The sequence below is a fragment of the Odocoileus virginianus genome, chromosome 6 (genome assembly GCF_023699985.2).
Source record: "Odocoileus virginianus isolate 20LAN1187 ecotype Illinois chromosome 6, Ovbor_1.2, whole genome shotgun sequence".
NCBI classification, from domain to species: domain Eukaryota; kingdom Metazoa; phylum Chordata; class Mammalia; order Artiodactyla; family Cervidae; genus Odocoileus; species Odocoileus virginianus.
The window spans coordinates 59467864-59495631 of NC_069679.1; the positions used below are offsets into that span (position 1 = coordinate 59467864).

Sequence of the window (27768 nt, forward strand, 5' to 3'; positions counted from 1 at the left end):
ATTGGAAGGACTGATGTTGAAGCTGAGACTCCAATACTTTGGCCACCTGATCCGAAGAACTGACTCATTTGAAAAGACCCTGATTCTGGGAAAGACTGGAGGCAGAAGAAGAATGGGACGAAAAAGGAGGAGATCATTGGATGTCATCGCCAACTTGAAGGACGTGAGTTTGGGCAAGCTCTGGGAGCTGGTGGTGGACAGGGAAGCCTAGCATGCTGCAGTCCCTGGGGTCACAGAGTCAGACACGACTGAGCAACTGAACAACAACAATTATGTTCTTGTTCTGTGTGGCAGGAATACCATAACATGGCAAAAATGGTAAAACTTTTGCCTGATGGTGTGTATATGTGTGTGTGTGTGACTTTTATGCTTTTCATACTTGCAATATTTCATAATTAGTATTAACTGAAGCTTGTTCCAGTTACCTAGAGTAAGCACAGCTTAAGAGTCATGTATACTGATTGCCTATCAAATGAACTTAAATTTTAATTAAATGATTGTACCATTTGGATGATATAAAAATGAATGCCATATATCGGACTGATCCATGTATGTGCAGTTGTGTCCGACTCTTTGACCCCATGGACTGTAGCCTGCCAGGCTCTTCTGTCTAGGGAATTTTCCAGGCAAGACTACTGGAGTGGGTTGTCATTTCCTTCTTCAGGGGATCTTTCCACCCAGGGATTGAACCCATGTCTCTTGCATCTCCTGCACTGGCAGGCAGGGTCTTTGCTAGCTAAGCCACCAGGGAAGCCCATTATTTATATTTTATTTGGGTTGGTTTTCACACAAAGCAACTATTAATATTACTCTCTTCTGTACACAGTATCTTAAATTGAAATGGAAGTAAAAATTAAAATCCATGCTGAAGAATTGAATATACAAACTGACAATGGCCAGACCATACATGACAATAGACCCATGAATTGACTATATATGCAATTAGTCCAGAATAGTCATAATTTGATCAATGGCTGCCAACTTCCCTCCTTTATAACCCTTCTTCTAACTCATGATCAACCAAAGAGCCAAATATGCTCACTAATCTATCACATAGGCTTCCACTAATCTATCCAGCTTCTAGTCAGCCTGTTGCCAGCTTTCCAATGCCAACAACCTCCAGTCAGAACACACCCGAAGCTTTCCTTTTCCCCACCCCCAACACTAAACCTCTCCCACTCCCGTGCCTGCCTCTGAATCTCCACCAAAAACAAGTGATGGTGACACCGACTCCCCTGTTCTACCAAGCTTTATGCCTTGGCTTGTTCTCATTTGGGGGGCCTTCCATTATTTCCATGCTGCAATCCTCCACTTTCAATAGGTTATCAGTTCTCAAAATACAAGAAAGGGGGTTTAGCTTTACAACATAGTACATTTAAATTTGCTCCAATATTCTATCAGGTTTCAGACAAAAAGGGGGAAGATTTTCTCATGTGAAAACAGTGCAATTGAAGAAACTCTTTAGCTCTTACAAGTCTACTTGATCTACAGTTACTAGGGATGGCCTGACCTAACAAAGAAAACGCAGAGTTAAGCAAGATGCACAAAGACCCTTTGTGCAATAAGATATAATAAGTATAGGGGCTTCCCTGGTGGCTCAGGGGTAAAGAATCTGCCTGCAGCGCAGGAGAGGAGGGTTCAGTCCCTTGGTCAGGAAGGTCCCCTGGAGGAGGGAATGGCAACCCGCTCCAGTATTCTTGCCTGAGAAATCCCACAGACAGCAGCCTGGCGGGCTTCAGTCCATAGGATCACAGAGTCTGACATGACTGAAGCCACTGAGCATGCAGACATAACAAGTATCATCAAGGTGGAACAGGATGACAAACACAGCTTTTTGGTTGATAAGAAGATTCACCCACAAAATTCCTTCGTGGCTGCTAAAACATTATTCTTTTATCAAGCAACACCCTCAGGACACTGTTTTTTGGTTTTTTACCAAATATCTAGATGTTTTTAATTGTGCCACTTTCTTTCATTTTACTTTTATTTCACTTATTTTATTTTTTACAACTCACCTTTAGTTTGGTTTATCTAATGATGATGCTCTTAAATCTTAATAACCTCTAACAGATCTTTACACTTGTCAGACGATACTATTTTCATTTCACCTCTCCATCTCTCCCCTATGCTCTATTTGCCTTCCTTCTGACAGCGCCCTCTACCTCCACCATCCCACCTTTTCAAGGGATTCCAGCCCTGGGATCCCTGGGCTGGGATTCACCTCTGCTTCTCACTGCAGTCCTGGTATGGACAGAGTTCTGTGGCCCTGGTGTTTAACACGACTCTAGAGTAGGGACTGAGGATGAAGGTTGATATTCCTCTGAAAAGACTGCGTTGCTTGGTCTTGAGTCAGTTGTTCTATAATAGATGTGTTAACATCTCAGGAGATCCAGAAAGCATCATTAGACTTTCAGAGAAGGCAACAGTTCCTGTTTCTAATGCTAAACCCAGCTCAGGAAGAAAGGGAAAAACAATGTTCAATATCTTCTTTTAAGAAGACAAGGAAGCATGTAAAAGAGTTTAAAAAGATTTGCGGGGAGGAATATTTTTAAAAATCAGAAAGAAGTTGAGATTCAGTTATTTAGGAGACTCACTAAGATGAAAGGGAGGCTTGCCCAACACTGCTACATTGCCATATTCAATCCCACAAATGAGAATCAACATTCAGTGAACATATGTGATATTATTGGGAATAGATTATTGCGGATAACTAAATTACTGGTTGGCATTCTTTTGGGGGGCTATTTTTGATGTCACCAGTGACAGTAAAATAGCAGAAAGTTCTTGAGATGTTACTTACTGAGAAAGTTTGTCTCCGATTCCTGTTCCATAAGACTACGCATCTCTTCAAGGTCTGATTGAAGTAAAATACTGATTTGCTCAATTTTTTCATCTCTTTCACACAGCTTGCCTATCAGATTTTTTATTTCTCTCAAGATTTCATTAGCACTTTCTACCAGTTCCTTAAAAAAAAATAGCATTTGGGGGTATGTGAATATAAGTAGCAACAAAATAAATAAAAATATCTAGTACAAGTGAGTCATGCACAAGACAAAAATACATACACACTACTGGTACTAGTTGTGTAAAGTAAGTGTCTGAACACAGAAAATTCACAAAGTTCTGTAAAGGATGTTAGAAAAGTGGATTAACAAATGAGATTTAATAGATTGCTCACTAAACTCAAAATTTTAACTGGGTAGGGTAATAGAGGTGGTGGCGGCGGCGGCATAAAAAAGCCAGCTCATCTTAGGAGCACCACAGAACTGCAGAGGCGATTCAGTGCAGCTTGCAGCTTAAGAGAAAGAACTTTGCAATCAGGGAGATCTGAGCTTTAAATCCCCGAAAGTTCATCAATGGGCTTCCCTGGTGGCTCACATGGTAAATAATTTGCCTGAAATGCAGAAGACCTGAGTTCAGTCCATGGGTTGGGAAGATCTCCTGGAGAAGGGAATGGCCACCCACTCCGTATTCTTGCCTGGAGAATCCCATGGACAGAGGAGCCTGGAGGGCTATACAGCCTGGCCTTGGGCAAGTCACTTCAATTGTCTGAGTCTCAGTAGATTCATCTAAAAAAGGCATTACTAGCACTTCTCTTAGCCTCTGTTTAAGGGTTAAACAAGGATCACAGGTAATCTACAGTTACTTAGAAAGTAGCAGAACCAGGATTTATATTCTAGTCTAACTGCTTCTAAAGCAGGGAGATATGGAGATGGTGCATAGCTGGTAAAATGTGGAGGAAAGATAGAGTTCAGAACTGACAAATTTGTCCTAAAATAATCTGTCTTCTGTTTATGCTTGGAAATAAAAATGTCATTCCCACTTTAGCTGAAGTGGTGGAGTGGGAAGATAGCTTCCCAAAGGATAAAGATTTCAAAATGACATTTTATATTCTTAAGAATGAGACAATAGGCCCAAAATGGAGTCACTTATACTAAATCCCACGTCACCAAACTGAGAGACTTAATTAGTTTCAGTTCTCTCAGAAATGGAATCTTAACCAATCCATCAGGAATTACCTGATCAGCACTAAATAGGTAATCTGCCTGGTCAATCCCTGCCATCCCCAAAGGGGAAGTGGCCTTGCAATATGGAACCTGCCATTTTTGCTGGAATGACTTCCTTGTTCTTGCTCCCTCTGCCTATAAAAGTCTTTCATTTTGTACAGCCCCCAGAGCTTCTTCCTGTCTGCTAGCTAAAATGCTGCCTGATTTGTGAGGTGTTGCACAAACCCAATCAAGTCTTTAAAACTGATTCAGTTGAGATTTGTTTTCTAGCAGCACAAAGGACACATTTTAGGATGTGATGATCACATGAGCTCTGTCTTCCTTCCTTACACACACACTTATTAGGTAGGTAGATATCTTATAAATATGTTACTTATGAAGGCAAAACAAAAAAGCTCACCTTAAGTGTAGTCCAAAATTCAGCCCACAAATCCGAATATTGTGCTAAATTAAAGATTTTTAAAATGCAAAGGTTACTGAAATAATTTGAATTTTTATTAAAGTAATGCTATTTGTTTCTCAAAAACCATTTTTATCTATAAGTTTCTTTCTTTTTTTTTCCATTTATTTTTATTAGTTGGAGGCTAATTACTTTACAACATTGCAGTGGTTTTTGTCATACATTGAAATGAATTAGCCATGGATTTACATGTGTTCCCCATCCCGGTCCCCCCTCCCACCTCCCTCTCCACCCCATCCCTCTGGGTCTTCCCAGTGCACCAGGCCCGAGCACTTGTCTCATTCATCCAACCTGGGCTGGTGATCTGTTTCACCCTAGATATACATGTTTCGATGCTGTTCTCTTGAAACATCCCACCCTTGCCTTCTCCCACAGAGTCCACAAGTCTGTTCTATACGTCTGAGTCTCTTTTTCTGTTTTGCATATAGGATTAAAGATCTAAATGTAAGACCAGAAACTTCTAGGCATATCTATAAGTTTCAACTTCTGAAATGTCAGACTAACACTTGCCCTCCCACTGTAAAAAAGGAGAAAATGGGACTAAATATATAAAACAAATAAATCTGCTGCAATATCCAGTTTTCAGATACTAGAGAATGGGCAACACAGAACAGTGATGCCTAAAAAAAGGGAGCCCTCCTCTGGTCACTGGGCTCTCCTGGGGGAGGTGGGGGGTGCAAGCTGAGTAAGGCAGGCTTGCACACAGACACGGAAATCTGTTCAAAGATTAACAAATCAAATCCAGCAAAATATGAAAACAGTAACAGCTTTTGAAAAAGTGGATCTTATTGCAGGAGTGGAAGATTGGTTTGACATTCCAAAATCAATCAGTGCAATTTTCCACACTAACCTTGTAAAGGAAAACACCACCTGAGGACCTCAGTGGCTGCTTGAGTCGCTGAGGTCATTCACTAAGACACTGCACGCCCATGTGCCTGACCCCCTCCAACAAGTACCCTGGACACCCAACCCTGTCAACTCCCCTGCCTGGCACCAGTTCGCATGTGTCACACACCAGTGCTGGGGGAATTAAATGCATACCACTGGGATGGAACTCTAACTCCACTGGGAGAGGTCACCTGCAAGCTTGCACCTAGTCTCCACCAAGCCCTTCTCCCTTCGCTGATTTTACTCGGTATCCTTCATTGTAACAGACAATAACCATCAAGTATAACAACGTCTGAGTCCTGTGAATCTTTACAGCTAATCACTGGGACTGAGGATGGTCTTGAGGACCTCTGAAACAACACTAACAGCTGTGAAAGCTTGCTGAGAAAAATTAAGTAAGTTCTAAATAAATGGAGGTATATACTGTATTCTTGGATTGGAAGTCTTCACTTTGTTAAGATGTAAATTCTCCTCAGATTGATTTATAGATTCAGCACAAACTCAAGATCCCAGCAGGGGTATGCATGTATGTAGATTAATAAGCTAATTCTAAAGCTTATATGGAAATAAAAATATCAACAATAGCCAAAATGATTCTAACAGAGAAGCACAAATGAGAAGAACTTTCATTACATGATTTCCAGATTGAATATGAAACTATAGCAATCAGGACAGTGTGATGCTGGTATAAATTCAGATACTTAGAATAAAGGAACAGATTCACAAAACTGATTTTTTTTAAAAAGTCATTGAGTATAGAGAAGGAAATGGCAACCCACTCCAGTATTCTTGCCTGGAAAAGTCCATGGACAGAGGAGCCTGGCAGGCTGCAGTCCATGGGGTTACATGACTGAGCATGTGTGCACGAGGGTGGAGGGAGATGGGTTGGTAGCAATAGAGTGGTAGAACTAAAAAAAAAAAAAAGTCACTGAGTAATACAATGATAAAAGGAAAGTCTTTTCAAAATGGTGCTAGAACAACTGAATATGCATAAGAGAAAACCATTATATTTCAACCCTTACCTCATACCATAGTAAAGAGTTAACTTGAACCAGGGATCTAGACATTAAAGCTAAAAAACTAGTTGGTGATGGACAGAGAAGCCTGGTGTGCTGCAGTCCATGGGGTCGCAAAGGGTTGGACACACCTGAGCGATTGAACTGAACTGAAAAACTAATAGAGAAAACATAGGAAAAACTCCGAGAACTAGGCTTAGGCAAAAAAGGACACAAAACATACTAATGCTAAAAGGTCAAACTAGATAAAGCAGACTTTGTTCAAAAGAAAATTTTAAACTTTTTTTCTAGGGCACCATTAAGAAAATGAAAAGTCAAGCCTTAGACTGAAAAAGGGCTCACTTCCAGACTATATAAATATTTTAACTCGATGAGAAACACAAAGAACAAAGCAATGGGCAAAAGATGTGGAAAAACACGTGGCACTGACTTTCCAGGTCAAGTCACGCCTTGAACTTCTACGTTGTTTCTTGGAAGGTTAGTTTTTGAAACACAGCAGGTCAAGAAGCTACACATATGGAGAGGCCACATAGAGGTGTTCTGGTTAACAGTCTCCCCTGAATTCAGCTGAGAGCCAGCATCGACACCAGACACATGAGTGAGCGGGTCTTCAGATGACTCCAGTCTCCAGCTGCTGAATTACCCCTCAGCCATCAAGTTGCCCCAGCTGATGTCAGGTAGGACAAGCAGGAGTTGCCTCCACCAAGTTCTAACCAAACTGACAATTTGTGAGCAAAGTAATTTGTAATGCTTGTCATGTTGTAGCAGATAACTTGTCAACAACACGACATAAAAAATGATATGTAAGTGGCCAAAAAAACACATGAGAAGATACTTAACAACCTTAGTCAATAGAAAATCTTAATCAAGAGGAAATGCCATTTCATAGCTAGTAAATGGTTAAAACGACAACAATTTTAAGTGTTTTGACAATTTTAAGTGCTGGTGAGGATTTGGAGTATCCCATTGCTATTAGGATGATAAGTCTGTACAACTACTTTGGAAAATAGGCCATTTCTTATAAATCCAGTGGTTCCCCTCCTTTGTATTTACCCAAGAGAAACTAAAATAAATATTCTCAAAAACACAAATAGTAACCCCCAAATGGAAACAATCCAAATATTCCTCAGCTGATGAAGGGATAAACAAAATATGGTACATCCATTTAAAGGACCACTACCAAACAGCTACTTCCCTGGTAGCTCAGACGGTAAAGAATCTGCCTTGCAATGTAGGAGACACAGGTTTGATCCCCGAGTCAGGCAGATCCCATGGTGAAGGGAATGGCAACCCACTCCAGTATTCTTGCATGGAGAATTCCATGGACAGGGGAGCCTGGCAGGCTACAGTCCCTGGGGTCACAAAGAATCATACATGACTGAGCGGCAAACACACTTTCACTATACAGCTATAAAAAAGCAGACAATGATATATGCAACAACATAGATGGATCTTCAAAAAGTTTTCTGAGTAAAAGGAGCCAGGCACGAAACAGTACATGTTCTATCACTCCATATATCTAATCCTTAAGGACAGAAGGCACTGTCCTTCAGTGGTTTCCGGGAACTGGAAGTAGACTGGGAAATCAACCATAAAGAGACACAAGAGATGCTTTTCAATGATGAAAGTGTTCTGTATCTTTCTTGTGTGTACACCTGTCAAAACTCATTGAACTTAAGATGGGTACATTTTATTATATCAAACCAGTAACATTGATTTAAACAAAACAGAACTTGATTTTTTTATATGTAAAAGGTCACTCATGACACATTACTTACTCTGAAGATCTGTCAGCTGACAGGACAGGTCACTTGAGGAGTGCATGAAGTCTTCTTCTCCCCTTTTGTATTGCTCTATGGTGTCCTTTAGGTATGCAATATACTGGAAAGTAAAGGTGTGTGGTTGCTCTTAGCTGTTGAATTATAATAGGTTAGTTATCTGTGCAGTCACTTAGCAAACATTTATTGATCCTCTGTGTGTCCCACCATTCTAGCTGCAAAGGTGACAGTGGTCAATATAGCCCTTGCTAAGTTAACATTCTGGTGAGGGAAAGAAAGGACTTTGCTTCCTAGTAAGCATTTCAACTTCACCCAAATAAACATGATATTCTAAATTTGCCACAAAAATGAACCAAAAAGTATGCTGCCTAAATGCACCGTGTCCACAGAAAAAAAAAAAAAATTATCCTTTTTGCAAAATGTGTTGCTACAAGGCAGCAATGTTGCCTCACTGGAGGTATTCACAGGACCTCAGAGAGATGAATTATCAAGTCAGGAGACCCTGTGGAATTGCTCACTTTAGTTGGATGTTTCGTTGGGTTGGGTGGCAGTGACAGCAGTGGTCTGGGTATCAGAGACATGGCTTTCTGTTCTAACTACCCAGTGCTCAGGAACCTAAAGTCTGGGAACTCTGAAAATGCAGGCTTCGGGATATAAAGTAGGCACTGGCCCTGTTCCAAGAGAGAAATTGTCAAACATTAGAAACTGCTGATAAAAATCTTAGAAATGGTCCCAGTGCCCGAGGAGCAGACATGGACCTGCTCCATAGGACTGTTCATCAGCACGTGCTAGAGGGGCTCTCCTGCAGCCTTGACCCTGTGTCAGTCTTTGCACAGCTTGTTGGCAGGTTTCGTAGTAAATTTAAGTGAAAGCTACCATAAGCCAAATCCGTGTCATCATTCTTGCTCTCTTTGAACATGGATCACTGTTTATAGACTTGTCTAGTTCAGGCGGCTTCCTGTAACTCTCTATTAGTCCCCTTTTCAGTCTTTTAGTCCCCATTTTGGTCTCCACTTCTACTGTGTCCTCTTTCAAAATTGTCTTTCTTCCGAACTCTGTTCACACTTCACTGTTCTCATTAACTGTCCTCAAAGAATCTCTCTCCCAGGTATAAATACTATCTCTATGCTAATGGCACCAGATCAGATTTTTTCCTGGAGCTCCTCACCTGGTGTGATTAAATGCTCGTGCTCTGGGTGACTATGTATATGTGCCCTGGGTGGATTGTCACACTTAACAACCAAATTGTAATTATACATTTGTATACCTGTCTCCCAAGCCAGACTGTGAGCTTTCTAAGGGTTTGGGACTGTGTCTTACCCATAATTGTGTTCACTGTTTCTTCCCTAGAACTTGGGACTCAGTGATGCTTAAAATGTTTGTTGAATGAAGGGATGAGATCATCAAAACAAAGAGTGATGAATGAATAAGATATAAGCATAGGGTCATCCAGTGCCTAGTAGATGGACCTTGAATCCAGCGCAGAACTTTTAGAATCAATGTTTCACATAAGTCATCCATTTGCTCACCCATTACCAAAATAGCAATGAAAATTCCAACTAAATAAATAATCTACCTCATCTTGATAGGAAGGCAGTCTTGTGGAATATTTCATAGGTGGATGAAATTCCTTACGAGGTTGTTTCAAGGCTAGAAGGATGAAGATGTTGGATGTGTGTGGGTTACTGCCAAAGGTACCTGGGCTCTGTGGAGCACTCTACCTTTTCAAAGTAGACTCATATCTCTTATGTCATTTAATTATACCAAAAAACACATGATATTAGATAGATAATTGTTGCCATTTAGAGTAAAGTCACACTACAGGGTTACTACTGAGTGACAGACTCAAATAAGTAAATCTTAAGTATAAATAAGCAAAACTTAATCTTTTGAGACTGAGATTTTCATTTTAGGGGTTGGATGAACAAATTCCTTTGCTATAAAAAGAACTACAATCAATATGAAATAATCTAACTTCTAAAACGGGCACAAGACTGAACAGATACTTCACAAAGAGGGTCTCCAAGTAGTGAAAAACATACGAATCATTTCCTGAATCATCAGGAAAATGCAAATTAAAAACACAGTGGATCACCTCTACACACCCTCCAGAATGATCAAGTTGAAAAAGGCTGAGTTTTGCTTAGAATCAGGAATAACTACACTCTCTGACACTACAGAAGGGAGTGCAGTTAGTGTCATGTCCTTGGGAGACTGCCACTGTGCACTAAGGCAGACGATAAGCCCCTCTATGACTCTAGGATTCCACTTGAGCTGTTTACCCAAAAGAAATATGTAACTACATTCATCAAAATACATGTAATAGAATTTTCATGGTAGTAGTCCCAATTAGAGACTCGCCAAACCCCCACCAACAGCAGAGTGTATAAACTATAGTATAGGCATACAATGGAATACAATACATACAAACAGTACAATACAATACAGAACTAAGAATGAATGAACCGTAACTTCACTCAATAATAAGAAGAAACTGGGAAACATAATTTCTGGCAAAAGAATGTGTACTGTATCATTCCATTCATATAATGTTCAAAAACAGGCAGAAGTCTATAGTGTTAAAAGTCAGTATAGCATATTGTGGGAGAGTATAGTATATGATATAGTATATTGTGGGAAGGTCAATGACAGGAAGGCCCACAGAAGACATAGAAGACAGTATTTGGATTCTGTAGAAGGATGCTTTGTTTCTTGATCTAGGTGTTGGTTATTCAGAGTGTTCATTAAGCTGTGTATGATTTGGGCACTTCTCTCTGTGTACTTTAAGTTTCACTTTGAAAGTTTCAAGAGTTATTCTCTCCTTTTCTCTCATAACTAGTACAGATATGGAAATCAACCATGACCATTGTACAAAGTAAAGTGCTCTTGAACTTACCTCTTTTAATCTTTCATTTTCCAGGATCAAAGCGTCTGTTTTTAGGTCATGTAAATAGATTTCATTTTCTAAGCTTTTTACAGTTTCAAAATGAGCTTTGGTTTTATAGCTTTCATGCTCTCTTAACTGTTTCAACTCCTGCTTCAGATTCTTCTGCTCAAACATAAAATCCACAATTACCTTATAGAGTTCAACTAGCAGGGCACCAGTGTATTAAGTTGCCCGCACCACATTCAGAGAAGGGTTCTAATTACAGCTGACCCTTGAACAATGCGGGAGTGAGCGGCACCAACCCCTGCCCAGTCAAAAATCTGGGTGAAACTTTACAATTGGTACTCTATTACCAGTTTCACATCTCCTGATTGAACCAACCACAGACCGTATAGAGCATTCATTGAAAAAAATAATTCACAAATATATGGACACACGCAATTCAAACCTATATTGCTAAAGGGCTGACTATAATTCCATGACCATCAGCAGAGGCTATGAACATCTTCCCTTGGAAAACTTTATATTAACTACAAAGCGAATGGACTCTGGGAAGGAAGTCTACAGATCCCAAGTTAAGAGCCAAAGTCAAGCTATTGAGACAATTTGACAAAATAGAATATATCTTGATATATAAACAATGGCCTGGCAAAATGGGGAAGAAGGGAGTAGAATTTATTGAGGCTCTTTCAGGGAGGATTTGATATTTGCTATTTCTCAAAGAATATTACTTTATGGATTTTTCTGAATTCTCCAGTCAGTTTTAAATTATTACACTGTTATAAATCACATAATCTTTGTATATTGTATAACTGCCCCTAGCAGCATCCTATTAGGAAAATAGAATTATATATATAATATGTTGTTCTGTTGGTTGTTTAGTCACTAAGTGGTGTCTGACTTTTTTGCAATCCCATGGACTGTGGCCCACCAGGCTCCTCTGTCCATGGAATTTCCCACGCCATATACTGGAGTGGTTTGCCATTTCCTTCTGCAGGGGATCTTCCCAACCCAGGGATTGAACCCGAATCTCCTGTGTCTCCTGCATTGGCAGGCAGATTCTTTACCACTGAGCCAATGGACAAACTTGTATATATAGTATACTTGTAATTTTCCCCTTCATATTTTTCTATTTCCATAACACATTAAAAATTACTTTTGATATCAGTGAATCTCAAAGAATACATTTTATGTTTAATCAACTCCATATACATATGTTTATCACTAACTATTGATTATAAAGTGTTAAAAGGTAGTAAACATCCATTTACCTGCTCCTGTTTCATTCATTCTTCTAACCCCTACAACCTTTGCCCATTATCCTTGTCTTCATAGGAATTTACCAGAATAACAGATATGAAAAGAAGCTTAGAAAGCATAATCCAATCTCTACTTTTTAAATAGGGCTTCCCAGGTGCTCAGTGACAAAGAATCTGCCTGCAATGCAGGAGACACAGGAGATGTGTGTTCAATCCCTGGGTCAGGAAGATCCCCTGGAGAAGGGCATGGCAACCCACTCTAGTATTCTTTCTGGAGAATCTCCATGAACAGAGGAGCCTGGCAGGCTACAGTCCTTGGGTCACAAAATTGTCGGACACAACTACTGCAACTTAGCATGCATGGCACCTTTTAAGTAAGGAAAATGAACCCTCCCCCAGTGAGTGATTTTCCAGTGGTAACAGGTTACACGTTAATCGCTTCTAAAGCTAATCTCTTTCCCTCGACACATACACATGTGTATATATGTATATGTACATATATATATATATATATATATATATGTCTCCAGCAGAGGCATGGGTAGGCAATGGCCTGCTTCAGGGTCGGGGACACTGAGTGTGGCAGTGTGTGCACAGGATCTTTTGAACTTCACTACCATTAACTTTACTACCTCCGCCATTGGTCTCAGGTCAAACAACAGGGAGGGAACACAGTTCCACCTATCAACAGAAAATTGGATTAAAGTTGTACTGAGCATGCCCCCAAACATCAGAATAAGACCGAGTTTCATCCACAGTCTTTCCCATCAGGAAGCCTCTTATCCTTATTCTTCAGAGGGCAGACAGAATGAAAACCACAGTCACAGAAAGCTAATCAAACTGATCACATGGACCATGCCTTCTCTAACTCAATAAAACTGAGTCATGCCGTGTAGGGCCACCCAAGATGGATGGGTCATGGTGGAGAGTACTGACAAAATGTGGTCCACCAGAGAAGGCAATGGCAAACTACTTCAATATTCTTGCTCTGAGAACTCCATGAACAGTATGAAAAGGCAAAAAGATATGACACTGAAAGATGAACTCTCCAGGTTGGTAGGTGCCCAATATGCTACTGCAGAAGAGTGGAGAAATAACTCCAGAAAGAATGAAGAGATGGAGCCAAAGTGAAAACAATGCCCAGCTGTAGATATGACTGGTGATGGCAGTAAAGTCCAAAGTTGTAAAGAATAATATTGCATAGGAACCTGGAATATTAGGTCCATGAATCACGGTAAATTGGAAGTGGTCAAACAGGAGATGGCCAGAGTGAATGTAGACATTTTAGGAATCAGTGAACTGGCTCATTGGAAAAGACCTTGATCCTGGGAAAGATTGAAAGCAGGAGAAGAAGGAGACGACAGAGGATGAGATGGTTGGATGGCATTACCAACTCAATGGACATGAGTTTGAACAGGCTCTGGGAGTTGGTGATGGACAGGGAAGCCTGGTGTGCTGCCATCTAAGGGGTCACAAAGAGATGGACATGACTGAGTGACTGAACTGAACTGAACTAAAATGGACTGGAATGGGTGAATTTAATTCAGATGACCATTGTATCTTCTACTGTGGACAAGAACACCTTAGAAGAAATGGAGTGGCATCATAGTCAACAAAAAAGTCTGAAATGCAGTACTTGGGTGCATTCTCAAAAATGACAGAATGATCTCTGTCTGTTTCCAAGGCATACCATTCAACATCACAGTAAGCCAAGTCTATGCCCTAACCAGTAATGCTGAAAAAGCTGAAGCTGAACTGTTCTTTGAAGACCTACAAGACCTTCTGGAATTAACAGCCAAAAAAGATGTCCTTTTTATCATAGGAGACTGGAATGCAAAAGAAGGAAGTCAAGAGATACCTGGAGTAACAGGCAAATTTGGCCTTGGAATACGGAATGAAGAGGGCAAAGGCTAACAGAGTTTGACCAAGTGAACACACTGGTCATAGCAAACACCCTCTTCCAACAACACAAGAGAAGACTCTACACGTGGACATCACCAGGTGGTCAATACTGAAATCAGGTTGATTATATTCTTTGCAGCCAAAGATGGAGAAGTTCAATACAGTCAGCAAAAACAAGATGGGGAGCTGACTGTGGCTCAGATCATGAACTCCTTATTGCCAAATTCAGACTGAAATTGAAGAAAGTAGGGAAAACCACTAGACCAGGTATGACCTAAATCAAATCCCTTATGATTATACAGTGGTAATAAGAGATTCAAGGGATTAGATCTGATAGACAGAGTGCCTGAAGAGCTATGGACGGAGGTTCGTGACATTGTACAGGAAGCAGTGATCAAGATCATCCCCAAGAAAAAGAAATGCAAAAAGGCAAAGTGGTTGTCTGAGGAGGCCTTACAAATAGCTGAGAAAAGAAGAGAAGTGAAAGGCAAAGGAGAAAAGGAAAGCTATACCCATTTGAATGTAGAGTTCTAAAGAATAGCAAGGAGAGATAAGAAAGCCTTCCTCAGCAATCAATGCAAAGAAATAGAGGAAAACAATAGAATGGGAAAGACTAGAGATCTTTTAAAGAAAATCAGAGATATCAAGGGAACATTTCATGCAAAGATGGGCACAATAAAGAACAGAAATGGTATGGACCTAACAGAAGCAGAAGATATTAAGAAGAGGTGGTGAGAATACACAGAAGAACTATACAAAAAAGATCTTCATGACCCAGATAACCACAATGGTGTGATCACTCACCTAGAGCCAGACATCCTGGAATGCAAAGTCAAGTGGACCTTAGGAAGCATCACTATGAACAAAGCTAGTGGAGGCGGTGGAATTCCAGTTGAGCTATTTCAAATCCTCAAAGAGGATGCTGTGAAAGTGCTGCCCTCAATATGGCAGCAAATTTGGAAAACTCAGCAGTGGCCACAGGACTGGAAAAGGCCAGTTTTCATTCCAATCCCTAAGAAAGGCAATGCCAAAGAATGTTCAAACTACCACACAATTGCACTCACCTCACACGCTAGCAAAGTAATGCTCAAAATTCTCCAAGCCAGGCTTCAACAGTACATTAACCATGAACTTCCAGATGTTCAGGCTGGATTTAGAAAAGGCAGAGGGGCCAGAGATCAAATTGCTAACAACCACTGGATCACAGAAAAAGGAAGAGAGTTCCAGAAAAACATCTACTTCTGCTCTATTGACTACGCTAAACCTTTGACTGTGTGGATCACAACAGACTGGAAAATTCTTAAAGAGATGGTAATATCAGATCACCTTACCTTCCTCCTGAGAAATATGTATGCAGGTCAAGAAGCAACAGTTAGAACTGGACATGGAACAAGGGGCTGGTTCCAAATTGGGAAAGGAGTACTTCAAGGCTATACATTGTCACCCTGCATATTTAACTTATATGCAGAGTACATCATGTGATATGCCAGGCTGGATGAAGCAAGCTGGAATCAAGATTGCTGGGAGAAATATCAATAATCTCAGATACACAGAAGACACCACCCTTATGACAGAAAGAGAAGAAGAACTAAAGAGCCTCTTGATGAAAGTGAAAGAGGAGAGTGAAAAAGTTGTCTTAAAACTCAACATTCAAAAAACTAAGATCATGGCATCCGGTCCTATCACTTCATAGCAAATAGATGGGGAAACAATGGAAACAATGAGAGACTTAATATTTGGCGGGGGGCGGGGGGGCTCCAAAATCACTGCAGATGGTGACTGCAGCCATGAAATTAAGGGACGTTTCCTCCTTGTAAGAAAAGTTATGATCAACCTAGACAGCATATTAAAAAGTGGAGACATTACTTTGCTAACAAAGTTTTATCTAGTCAAAGCTATGGTTTTTCCAGTAGTCGTGTCTGGATGTGAGAGTTGGACTATAAAGAAAGCTGAGCGCCAAAGAATTGATGATTTTGAAGTGTGGTGTTGGAGAAGACTCTTGAGAGTCCCTTGGACTGCAAGGAGATCAAAACAAGTCAATCCTAAAGGAAATCATGCTTGAATATTCATTGGAAGGACTGAAGCTGAAGCTGAAACTCCAATACTTTGGCCACCTGATGCGAAGAACTGACTCACTGGAAAAGACCCTGAGACTGGGAAAGATTGAAGGCAGGAGGAGAAGGGGACGACAGAGGGTGAGATCACTGGATGGCATCACTGACTAGATGGACATGAGTTTGAGCAGGCTTTGGGAGTTGGTGATGGACAGGGAAGCTTGATGCACTGCAGTCCATTGGGTCACAAACAGTCGGACTCCACTGAGCTACTGAACTGAACTGAACTGAACTGAACATATATATATATATATATATATATATATATATATATATATATACACACACGTGTGTATCTATATACATGTGTGTATGCTGTAACTAAAAATTTCAAAACATTGGTTTAATAGGGTAAGTTTAAACAATGTGACTTTCTTAAAAACTCTAGTGGTGCTAGGTAAATGCTATTGTCTATATATACCAATATTCTAATAAAAGAAAAAAAGAATGAATATATTGATCCTTTACCGTGTTGTTAATGTATCTTATAAAGTCTCTTGTAAGTTGAGAAATATTATTATTCAGTAAATTTTGTTCATTTTTTTGTGCTATAAAAAAAGAGAGAAAAAAATAACTACTCACAATGTTCTTTAAATAAAAGAAAATAAGACATATGCCTGGTTTTAAAAGTCAAATACTATTTTAAGACTTATGACCAAAATCAGAAGTCAGGTGCTCCCCAATGCTGCTTCCACCCCTGTGTTTGACTCTTCAGAATGAAACATTTTAAACTCATTTTTACTTTTTCCTCTTCCTTTAAAATTTTCTTTCTGAAAAATTTTTTCTTTATAAAATTTTTTTCCTTTTCTCTCTTAAATTTTTTCCTACTTACTTCCTGATATAGTAGAAGAGGACATAGACACTTACTCCTATCGTCACATCTCCTGTGAACTCAGAGCCTCCATGTTTCCTTCCTCTCACCTCCTCGTTAATTACAGATTTTGTTTAAATGAATTCCAACTGTTCAGATCATTATGATAATGCAAAGTTTATTCATGATTAGACAAATGGTACAGTAGGACTATATTTCTTTTCTTGTATAGTTTTTGTTTGTTTTTCCTGGAGTTAAAAATTACCTCACTTAAAAAAAAATTTGCTTAGTTTTCCATGTATGTATCATTAATTCACACCAAAATCTATAATAGAATTATAAAATCTTCCTGAAAATTACTTCCCATGTGGTCAAACACGTTAGGTGGTCCATCGGTTCCATTCTTCTGCCCTCCCCCACTGTCTTCTGTACATTTTTCTTTAGTCCTACTGCAAAGCTGACCTCCTGGGACTTCCCCTTGCATCTCTCTCATGTTAGACCTCCTGCTTTTTGTATCTCATACCCTCTTCTTTCTCTTATTTCTTCTATTTGTTGAAGCAAATTTTGTGTAGCTTCCTGAGACACAATAGATGAGATCTTCTATATCTAAATATATCTCTATTCACATCTCTAGTTGACTGATAGTTTGGATGGGTATCTAATGTAGGAAATTTTTCTCTCTCAAAATTTTGAGGGCGAAGTCTTCTAAATTCTACTGTTACATTGATGCTAAGAAGTCTGAAACAATGCTGGTACCTAATCTTTTGTGTAAAATCTGCTTTTTCTCTCTAGAAGCCTTTATAATCTTCTCTCTCTCTTTTTTTTTTCTCCTGAAATCCAGTGATGTGGCTTAGTTACTGTCTTTTCTTTCATATATTGTACTGGGAATCTGATAGGCCCTTTCAAATAGGAAATTCATATTGTCCAATTCTGAGAAATATTTTTGTAATATTTTATTGATAACTTTATAACTTTAGTATATACTTTATAGTATGTACTTTATAGTATAAACTTTATAACTTTAAAGTATAACTTTATATTTTCCATTTTTGTCTGTCTTTCCTGTTAGTTAGATATTTGCCATCTCAGAATAGTTTTATAATTTCCTTACCCTTTATCCTGTTATATCCTTGTTTTTTTCTATTTTTGGAGAAATCCTCTTAACTTTTTTAAATCCTCTTGTTGAATTCTAAGATTTTAGTTGTTATATTTTTTAATTCTACTAACTCTTTCATGTTCTCTATTCTTTTAAGCATCTTATTTTTTTCATAAATGCAATGTCTAATTTTATTTCTCTAAGAATATATCTTTAAGATAGATTCTTTATAATAGAATATATTTCTCTGCAATAAATAGAGAATATATATGCATTATATATAATAATATAGAGAGAATATGTAATCCATATTATGTTCTTTGTGTTGTCCATTTTTCTACCAAATTCTCTTTTTCTGTCTGCTTTCGTTTCTTTCATTCATGTTGGAGTTTTTCCTGAAATGTCTGCTGATTTTTGACTACCTAACCCTACTTATGAGTGAGGGACTAAAAGGTTGAGTTGGTACTGCCTGAAGCACATTGCTCTTATGTCCCCTTTCCTTCTTTTCTCCTGCCTTCTCCTCTTCTCCTTTCTTCAGTGTTTCACCCCTTTGCTTTGACTGAAGAGAATCAGTCCTGCAATATATACTGCAATATATTGCTTACTTTTATACTCATAGTGTTTCTTATATCCTCCACCCAGTGCAAGAAGGGATGGAGGAAAGTTGGAGAAGTAGATATCTGGCAACAGAATATATACACATTGTAAGTCTTGGTAAAAGTGGTAAAAGATGAAGAAAACTTAACTGGGTTAACCAAATGAAAACCTGGCAAAAGTGGAAACCAACTGAGGACTGGGAACCAGACCAATTACCGAAGCACTTATTCTTAATCTTATATTCTTAAAAAATCTACCCTCTTTGACAGTTACTACTATTCACTTTGAATATCTATTTCACATTTCAGCACATGGGCTTCCATGTGACTGCCCTGTTTTGACACACCGTTTTAATTCCTATCCCCATAGTCCATCTGCCAGCTGGTCAGTAACACCACTACGCTGCACATTTTTTACTCCCATTCCAGTACTTTCTGTAATTTTGGTCCTGGCCTCCTGATTCCAATGGCATTTCTTCTATCATCTAGAAGATAGAAATGCTGGAAGTTGTCCTGCTTAAGAACCTAAATTCTTGGATAATGACCCTTCACTCCCCAGATTCAAGACAAGAGTCACACCTCTAGGATGGTTCTAGATTTGTGAACTTTTGGGTTCAGGTTTAGATGACCACAGCCAACGTTTTGGAGAGAATAATTGTTTTTTATATTAAACACACACATGGTTGTGCCATGCACTAAAACACAAAACATGCTTTCAGACATATTTCATATCCTTATGAAGCCCCCAGATCTGAGACAAGTTCTTATTTATCTCTGCCTTAGGGTTAGATTAGCGAAAAAAATCTAAGGAGTACCTACTTGATAAATGGTTAAAGTCATATCTGGAAAAAGATATAATTTGTAAACTTAACATTAAGAAACAAAAAATTTTCCACATGGTAGAAGGTAAAGAAATTGGTTCGACCTTTACCAAGTACAGACAGAAACTATACAATATAGTTGTTACTAATTCTTAGTTTTAAACAGTCTTTAAAAGAGAAGAAGAAAAATTTGACAAGAATTAACAGTAAGATTGTGGTGCAGAGAAGAGGAAACTAGAAGAGGCAAAAACTAGAGAATGGAGAATTAAAGATAATGGAAAAAGCTTGAGAGAATTTCACTATTGACTTGTGATGAATGACCCACCTTGTGTTAGCAGACAACAGAGAAATCCGTACCTGGGCTTGAAGTCAATTACTAAGTACTTCATTCATATCTACCTGTAACAGTTTCAATGAGATTTTCAAATTTTCTGTTTTTGTACGTGAATTCTTCTTCTGCCACCTGAAGCTGTGGAAGACACTCGACTAACTCAACTTCCTTTTCTTTGCTAATTTGTGCTTCTTCAGTGAATCTTTGCTTGAAAGACAGAAAGCTGATTGTGAGGTATGATTAAGGAGAATTCACACAATATTCTAGAGTAGAAGGTAAGTTCATTGATGCAGTAAATTCTGTCTTGGACACCTCTTATCCTAAGTTGCATAGAAAGATATCTGGCACACTAGATATTTAATAAGTATTTGTTGGCTGACTCACTGACTCTCTGGCAATCTATAATGTTAGGAAATTAAATTCGCTGGGCTCTCCAAAGATCCTTTCGGTTCTATAGCTTGACTGCTATGGTTCTATTGCTGTTACCTTATATGTGCCCTGAGATATACTTGAAAAACTTTCTTTCAATTGATCATACATTATGAAACTTGGAGGAAGGAATGGCAACCCACTCCAGTATTCTTGCCTGGAGAATCCCATGGACAGAGAAGCCTGGGGTGCTACAATCCATGGGGTCGCAAAGAGTCAGACACAACTGAGTGACTAAGCACAAGCCCAGTAAAACAATATATGCCAGCTCTAAGATATGTGGATGTAAGTAAGAAATGGGGAGGGGGTAGAAATAAATGGATATAATACTACAATAAATGGGTTAAAAGTGCCCAAAGCAAAACATGAAAATGCCTGCTTACTTATTCAAACTCAGGTTTTATTTATTTTCAAATGGAATATAATTGAGCCTCTCTTAGAAAGTCAGGGTGGACTTAAAACTAATGACTAAGGCAAAGATAGCCAGCTGACATGTACTATCCACTCTCCTGTCCAATAGCATCAGGACACCTGAGTTTTAGCCGAGCAGATGGCTGCCAACAAGAGTGATTTCTCAGCTTCCCTACTGAGTGTGTTTGTGAGCAGAAGTGGGGTATGCCAGTTCTGGGTCCTGCCCCTAAAACAGGAAGAAGTCCATGCCTCCTGGGTCCTTCCTCTTGCCCCTTGCTGGAAAAGGGTTAGAATGGAAGCTGACACTTGGACCCGCAGAAGTTAGCCTCCTGCCGAGGATGGCAGAGCGGCCTTTCCAGTCCTCAACTCCCTCCCTTTCAGCCTGTACCAGGGAAGAAAAATAAAAATATCTCTTCTGTAATGATCACGTCAGGGCTTCTTAACTAGATACTAAGACTCTAAAGATTTAAACAGGCCACACCTGACCCAGTTTACTTTTATTTTTTATTTTTATCTAAGTTGAACACACACATAATTTAAAAGAAACCTAAATGCCAGCAACATCAGGCCTGTCTCCCTAACGGGAGGTGCCCTTTCAACACAGCCAACCAGAAGCTAATGTCCATTGACCCCACCAAGGTGATAACTCAGCCCAAGAGAAAGAGTCCCGCAGAGGTGGATGTGAAGTCCTCCCTGGCTTAGAAGCCTCATATTCAAATTGGAGCCAATATCTCTTGGGCATACCTCCCGAGTCCATACCAGGGACATGCCCTTTTAAAAGAGGCACCAAATCCAGGAAAGCCCAATGCTCTGGTTTCCCATTAGTTATTCTCCTGGTCAAGATGCAGCACACCATTAAAGTTTTGTTCTGCACAAGCAGTGTTGCCTGATAATACCACTGATAATCCATCTTTATCAGGTTACCAAGGGAAGGAGCCAGAAAATTAAGCTAAAATCAATTTCCCAATAAAAGACAGAGGATTGTTAACACTTCAGTGCACATCTCGCTTATGTTCACTGTATTTTGGCCTCTTTTTGATAGAGCACCTTGCTTGCCCTAATTAAAATAATATAGTGAGTTAATGGCCAGATAGGTCATAGGACCAGATAGGTCCAGACTGTCATTAGAATCCTTATGAATAACATAGAAAGACAAAAACAACATAAAACACCATAATATAAAATTATTACAATGTAGAAGTAGTAGTAAATTTCTCCAGACTGCACTGTTCAGAAACTCAATCATGTATTACCTATACTATGCTCTCTAAAAAAAGAATGGCCTAACAATGGCTGCCTTCCTCACATAAGGAAGTGTGTGCATACTTAATTCATTCCCATTGCCTGCACAAGGGTTAGGCTGCCAGCACCACCCTAACAAGAAACCATGTTCTTGTTTTACGCTTGGAGAAAGGACTGGGTACCAGGTGCTGCTGCAGCTGAAGCAAGGGCGGTTTGCCTGCTGGCTCGGCTTCTCGGAGGTGGGCGGCTTCTTCAGGTCATTCAAATTCTCCCTCAGCTTCCCTGTGTCCTGAGCAGTGGGCACATGTAGCCCAGTGATGAAAGACTCACTATGAAAGCTACTGACTTCGCTTTCCCTCCCTGTGAATTTAGGCTCTGTCCATCCAGAGGTCTTAACTACTAGTGAGAATGATCCCACCAAGGGTACAATAATACTCCCATAAACCAAAATCTGAGGTTACTGCCTCTCAATTTTGGGCTCCTCATGCCAACTGAACTAAAGGCAGAGATGGGATTCCAATGTGCCTGGGGTTATTGATGATGATTTTCAAGGGGAAAAGGGATTTATAATAGAAGCACCCAGGCTGCCATCTGTCCATGTCTTTAAGTAAATGAGGCACAGGTGGACACAGCCCTGCAGGGGGCACATAGCCTGGCAAACAGACTATCTGCAGTCTTACACTTCTAATGTACTTATTTTGCCTTATTTCATTGTATAAGCTTGAATGCAGTGTTAAATGGTGTCCTCGTCTTACTCCTGATTGTCCTCACTGATTTACCATTAAGTATGATGGGTAAACTTTATCATCTCTGTTTCAAAAATCATCTGAGATGATGACTACCTCTGACCACCCCTCAGTTACCATTCTGAGTCAAGCTACTTGGCATATTGATCTCAATTCCTAATTGGTCTTCCTGTATCCACCACTGCTTTCCTAAATTCTGTTCAACATAGCACCTAGAGTGATCCTATTTAAGTGAAGGCCATATGATTTCAGAATAAATAATCTTCACTCAGAACCTTCCAAAGGCTTCCCAGCCCATGCAGAGCGAAAGACAATGTATTCACGAGGACCTACAATGAGGGGCAGGCCTGGAGTTGCCCCTTTTAGATCTCCCCTCGAGGAAGAACTCACTGACCTGTGGCAAGGGAAGTGGCTGGCTGACAGCCTCCAGGGTGGCTGGCTCCTTCAGAGCGACCTTGGCTATTTAGCCAAGACCGTGCTCTTCAGCGGCCTCCAACTAACTGTGTGAGCAAGGAGATGGTACAAGGGTGAGGCCATTTCCGCCCGCGGCAGGCCTCTTCCTATGGATAATCCTTGCTTTGGAGCTCCCCAGAGAGAGTCTGCCGCCTACATAGCGGCCCCTGCCTAGTCCTTTCATAGGCATTACACCCTAATAAACATTTGAACTCCTAATTCCATGTCAGCATCTGCTTCTGGAAGATGAGTCCCCGCCCGGCTGGTACTCTCCCTATTCTGCTGCAGCCACGCTGCCTCCCTGTCATCCCTCAAATAGAAAGTCTTGTCTCAGAACCTTCAGGCTCAGCATGTCCTCTGCCTGGAGCCACCTTCTCCAGATGTCTGCACATCACACTTCCTCATATCCTTCAGGGCTGTACCTTTCTCTGACTCCCTGTTTAAAATGGCACATAGACTGCATTATATACACTCACTCTAGTCTACTTTCCTGTTTTTATTTTCTCTATAACATTTATTGCCATTGAAAATATCACATGTTCTACTGTTTATTTTCAATCACCCCCCACCCCAATGGAATGTTTCATAAGGACAAAGCTCTTTATCTGTTTCCCCCCCCTTTTAAAAATTTCTGTTTTTCAAAATTTAGAAGGATACTGAGCACCCAGACATGCTCTGACCAATAATGGAGAAATGCTCTTCACCTTGCTGCTTCTTCCTTCTGTTCCTTCTAATTTTGTATGTGTTTGTGCAATGCTTTCTTTCCCTTGTTTGTTCCCTGAGTTCTGCCAGTTTCCATTTCCCCTCTTGCTATTTCTGGCCATCCCCTTCTGACGTTTCTTCCCTGAGTTCCTGTATTTCCACGCTGCTAATCTTCCTTGGCACCTCTATGAACTTTTTTCTGAATTCACAGACGAATGTTGAATCATAGTTTTCAACTGTTCCAGAACAACTTTTTGAGTGTTCTTCATTTTATGAAAGTTTCAATCCCCCTCCACCTGTTTTTCTCATAGTATTTTTGGGCAGAAGATTTTTCTGCTTCTAGAATTGACTTTTTCTGGGACCAGTTATCTGCAGAGGGTTTCTGCAGGGCATGGCAGAGTGTGCGTGGCCATGGTGGAGGGCGGAAAGTGGGCTTGGATCAGGGGAAGAGTCTTTCTCTCCAGCATCCATGTCCTATTCTATCCCAGGGCAGCCCCCGGCAGTTTCCAGGCCAGTACCATGCCCTCTCTTCTCTGAGACTGGCCTTCTAGGTCTCCCTCACCCTTCACTCCTCTCCTCCACTGTCTCCTCTTTCAGCTCTGCATGATTTTCCCCAGCACTCCACCTTATCTCCATGGATTTTTGCCAGCGCTTCTACGTAACTTGGAGTGTGTGATATTCTTTTAACTAAAAAAATATTTCTTATTGCTCTATTTCTTTTTTAGGAAAAGAAGAAATATTCAGAATTTAATTGTAGTCTTGTTCAAACTAGAAGATTTACTTTACATTTAATTGAATACTTGGGGAGATCCCCTGGAGAAGGGAAAGGCTACCCACTCCAGTATTCTGGCCTGGAGAATTCCATGGACTGTATAGTCCATAGGGCCGCAAAGAGTCAGACACAACTGAGCGACTTTCACTTTCACTAACTGAATAGCATGAAATATACCCTCCCCTTCATACAGCCACAAAAAATTGTCCTTAGATATAAAATAAAACTTACTTCAAACTTGCTTAATTCTTGAATTAACTTTTGTTCTTTGATAACAAATTCATCCTCCTCTTGTTTTAATTCTAATGTAAGTTGTTCAATCTGTGCCACAAACTCATTGATATCGTGTTGTCTAATACTGGTCTAATTAGGGGAAAAATGAGAATTTATCATCTGTCTTGTAGCAGTCAGTATTCTATTTTCAAACAGTCAGATAAATCAATAGCTTTCTGCATCACATTTGGCTAATTTGTCTCAGTAACTACTGGGGAGGGGGGGGATGTTTTTTCCCTTCAGAGATTAATTTCTTCACCAAACAACATGTGTAAATGACATTAGGAAATTGGGCATGGAACTAGTAGGGGCTGGAGGGTAGGCAGAGGATAAATATAGGAGCTAAATAAATGATGTTTAGTCCCTTTATTTTTAGAGATAGTTTCCCTAAACACTGTCCTCAAGTTTCAGTTACATACTTCAAAATCATATTCTGGAGAAAATTGCTACTTGGCTAAATTCCTACAATTAATACATAGCAAATGGATACATTTCTTAAGAAAGTTACATAATTTACTCTAGACATGAAATCAGCAATAAGGTAAAGCATAATGAAATACTGAAGAATTATTGATATGCAATCAATAAAGAGAGTGGACACAAGCTCCTTGGATTCCTTTACCTCTTCTATTAATTCATTGCGCCTATTTTCAGCTTCTTGAATTTTATCTATAAGTTCTTTTATTTCATCTTTTATATTTTTGATCCAACGCGCATGTTTTTTTCGCAAACAAGCTATTTTCCACTGAGCTATAATACTGGAGATGAGAACAAAAAGAATTATCGTCAAATTGACATCACAGTTCATTGAAAAAATGAAGGAATTCAATGCAAAACAAATAGTATTATGATCATACAAAATTATCTGTGCTATTGATGATGCAGACTAGGCACATTAGCTGAAAAAATAAGACAAAACATTAACTGCCCAAATGGCATCTCTGCAAGCTGCTTCACATGAAGTTGTGTCAGTACATTCACCAGGGCGGTCGACAAACCACACTTGATAGCTTACCTCCTCTATAAAAGGATAGAAATGGGGAAGGCTCAGGAGTTGGTGAAAAAAGAGCAGTCCCAGACAGAAATGGTAAAGGAATTACCTAAATTACTCAAAGTGCTAGTAAGAAGTCTCAAGCTCCTGAATTCTCAAATTTTTCTCTCCATCATAACATAAAAAAGATAACTAGAGAAGAGTAAAAATGTGCAACTAGAGTCTTATAAATAGTATAATAACAATGACAACAACAATAAAATATACCTAAGTTTCTGCAGGTGTTTAAGTTTCTAGGTGCTGGGCACTGGGCTATACACTTCGCATATATCATCTCATTTATCACTCATGCAATCTTACAAGGTGGGTACTACTATTATTCCTCACTTTATAGGGATGGGAACAGAGAGATATTAAATAACTCAGCCCTGGTCATAGAGCTAACAAGAGGCAAAACAACCAAAGTAGTTCATCTGCTGAGACTGTGTGCTTAACCACTCTCCTCTGTCCCTTCACATCACTTTCCTTACTGGTCCACATAGGCCACCTGGATGAGTAAGACTCATTGTCACAAATCTTGACAATTATATTCTGGTGACTTTGCATGATTGGAATGAAAAACTTTGTTTCTGTTCAATTAACAAAATATCAAACTAACAAACACATCTAGAGCCAAGAGAACTCACACAATTTAATTTTGCGGGAAATAACTTCCATGGACTCTAGCAACCAACAAGCACTCTGATTTCTTCCAACTTTGGGGCACTGTTAATTAAGACAACATACAGTACTTATGATATAAATAAGCTTTTTTTTTTTTTTTTACCATCTCTGAGTTTCTCTTTCCATGTTCTCATTCAGGATTTTTATTTGTTTCCGATATACTTCTTTTGTTGCTCTAAAAATAAGAAAAACATATTGGATTTTGCATTTATGGGAGCTGTTAAATGTATAATAGACTTAATATAATTCTTCACAATAATGCAACCTTATTGTGGTAGCACAATAAGGCTACCATCTAATTGGGAGACAAAACACCAGTACAACTAAAGATTTTAGTGCCAGACTAATGGAAAGACAATTACAATTTTCTGGCCAGTGCAAACTGATTTTTCAAGTTTTGAAGCCAAGAATAAGGAAGAACAGATTTTGGCGAGGCAGTTGAGGACAGGTTATTAGAGAATAATATTTAATAGGGGGAAGAACATGGAGGTGATATCTCACCAAGGAAAAGACATCATCATTTGCAAACACACAGAGGAAAGGAGCAGCTAGTCAGGATGCTTGGGACTAAGGCAAACTTACTGCATACAGAGGACATGAAGGGAAATAACTCTATGACATAGGAAGGGTTTAGGTCAACAAATTGGTGAGGAACTCTGGATTTTAGATTGAGTTCTGATTTGCTGCAATGTATAATTTAGACATTATACACAGGTATAGGGGGCTTCCCTGGTAGCTCAGATGGTAAAGAATCTGCCTGCAATGTGGAGACTCAGGTTCAATCCCTGGGTGGGGGAAGATCCCCCGGAGAAGGAAATGGCAACCCACTCTAGTATTCTTGACTGGGAAATCCCATGGACAGAGGAGCCTGGCGGGCTACAGTGCATGGGATCTCAAAGAGTCCGTCATGACTGAGTGACTATAATTTTCACTTTCTTCCATAACTTAGAAAGCCAATATAGCTTCCGGAATTAGTGATAAGTAGTAATTAAGAATGGAAGATGTGCTTGTGGATCTGTGGTGGAGGGGAATGTGGAGACTCTAATGTAGGTATTAGAAG

The 27768-nt window shown here is 39.6% G+C and overlaps 1 protein-coding gene across 4 annotated transcripts in view; it reads right to left on the reverse strand.

Annotated features, from left to right (window-relative positions):
* CCDC175 (coiled-coil domain containing 175) overlaps window positions 1-27768 on the reverse strand; it is a 72174-nt gene that overhangs the window by 6492 nt on the left and 37914 nt on the right. For all 4 annotated transcript variants that reach the window (XR_011488328.1, XR_011488330.1, XR_011488329.1 and 1 more), the window contains 9 exons: window positions 26812-26883; window positions 25617-25752; window positions 24953-25084; window positions 20035-20173; window positions 16780-16859; window positions 11046-11198; window positions 8150-8252; window positions 4408-4451; window positions 2801-2963 (listed from right to left, as the gene is read on the reverse strand). Coding sequence is in view for 1 of the 4 variants with exons in the window: in XM_070469420.1 (XP_070325521.1) it covers window positions 2801-2963; window positions 4408-4451; window positions 8150-8252; window positions 11046-11198; window positions 16780-16859; window positions 20035-20173; window positions 24953-25084; window positions 25617-25752; window positions 26812-26883 (1022 nt within the window). In the remaining 3 variants the exon portion in view is untranslated. The remainder of the gene's footprint in view (window positions 1-2800; window positions 2964-4407; window positions 4452-8149; window positions 8253-11045; window positions 11199-16779; window positions 16860-20034; window positions 20174-24952; window positions 25085-25616; window positions 25753-26811; window positions 26884-27768) is intronic.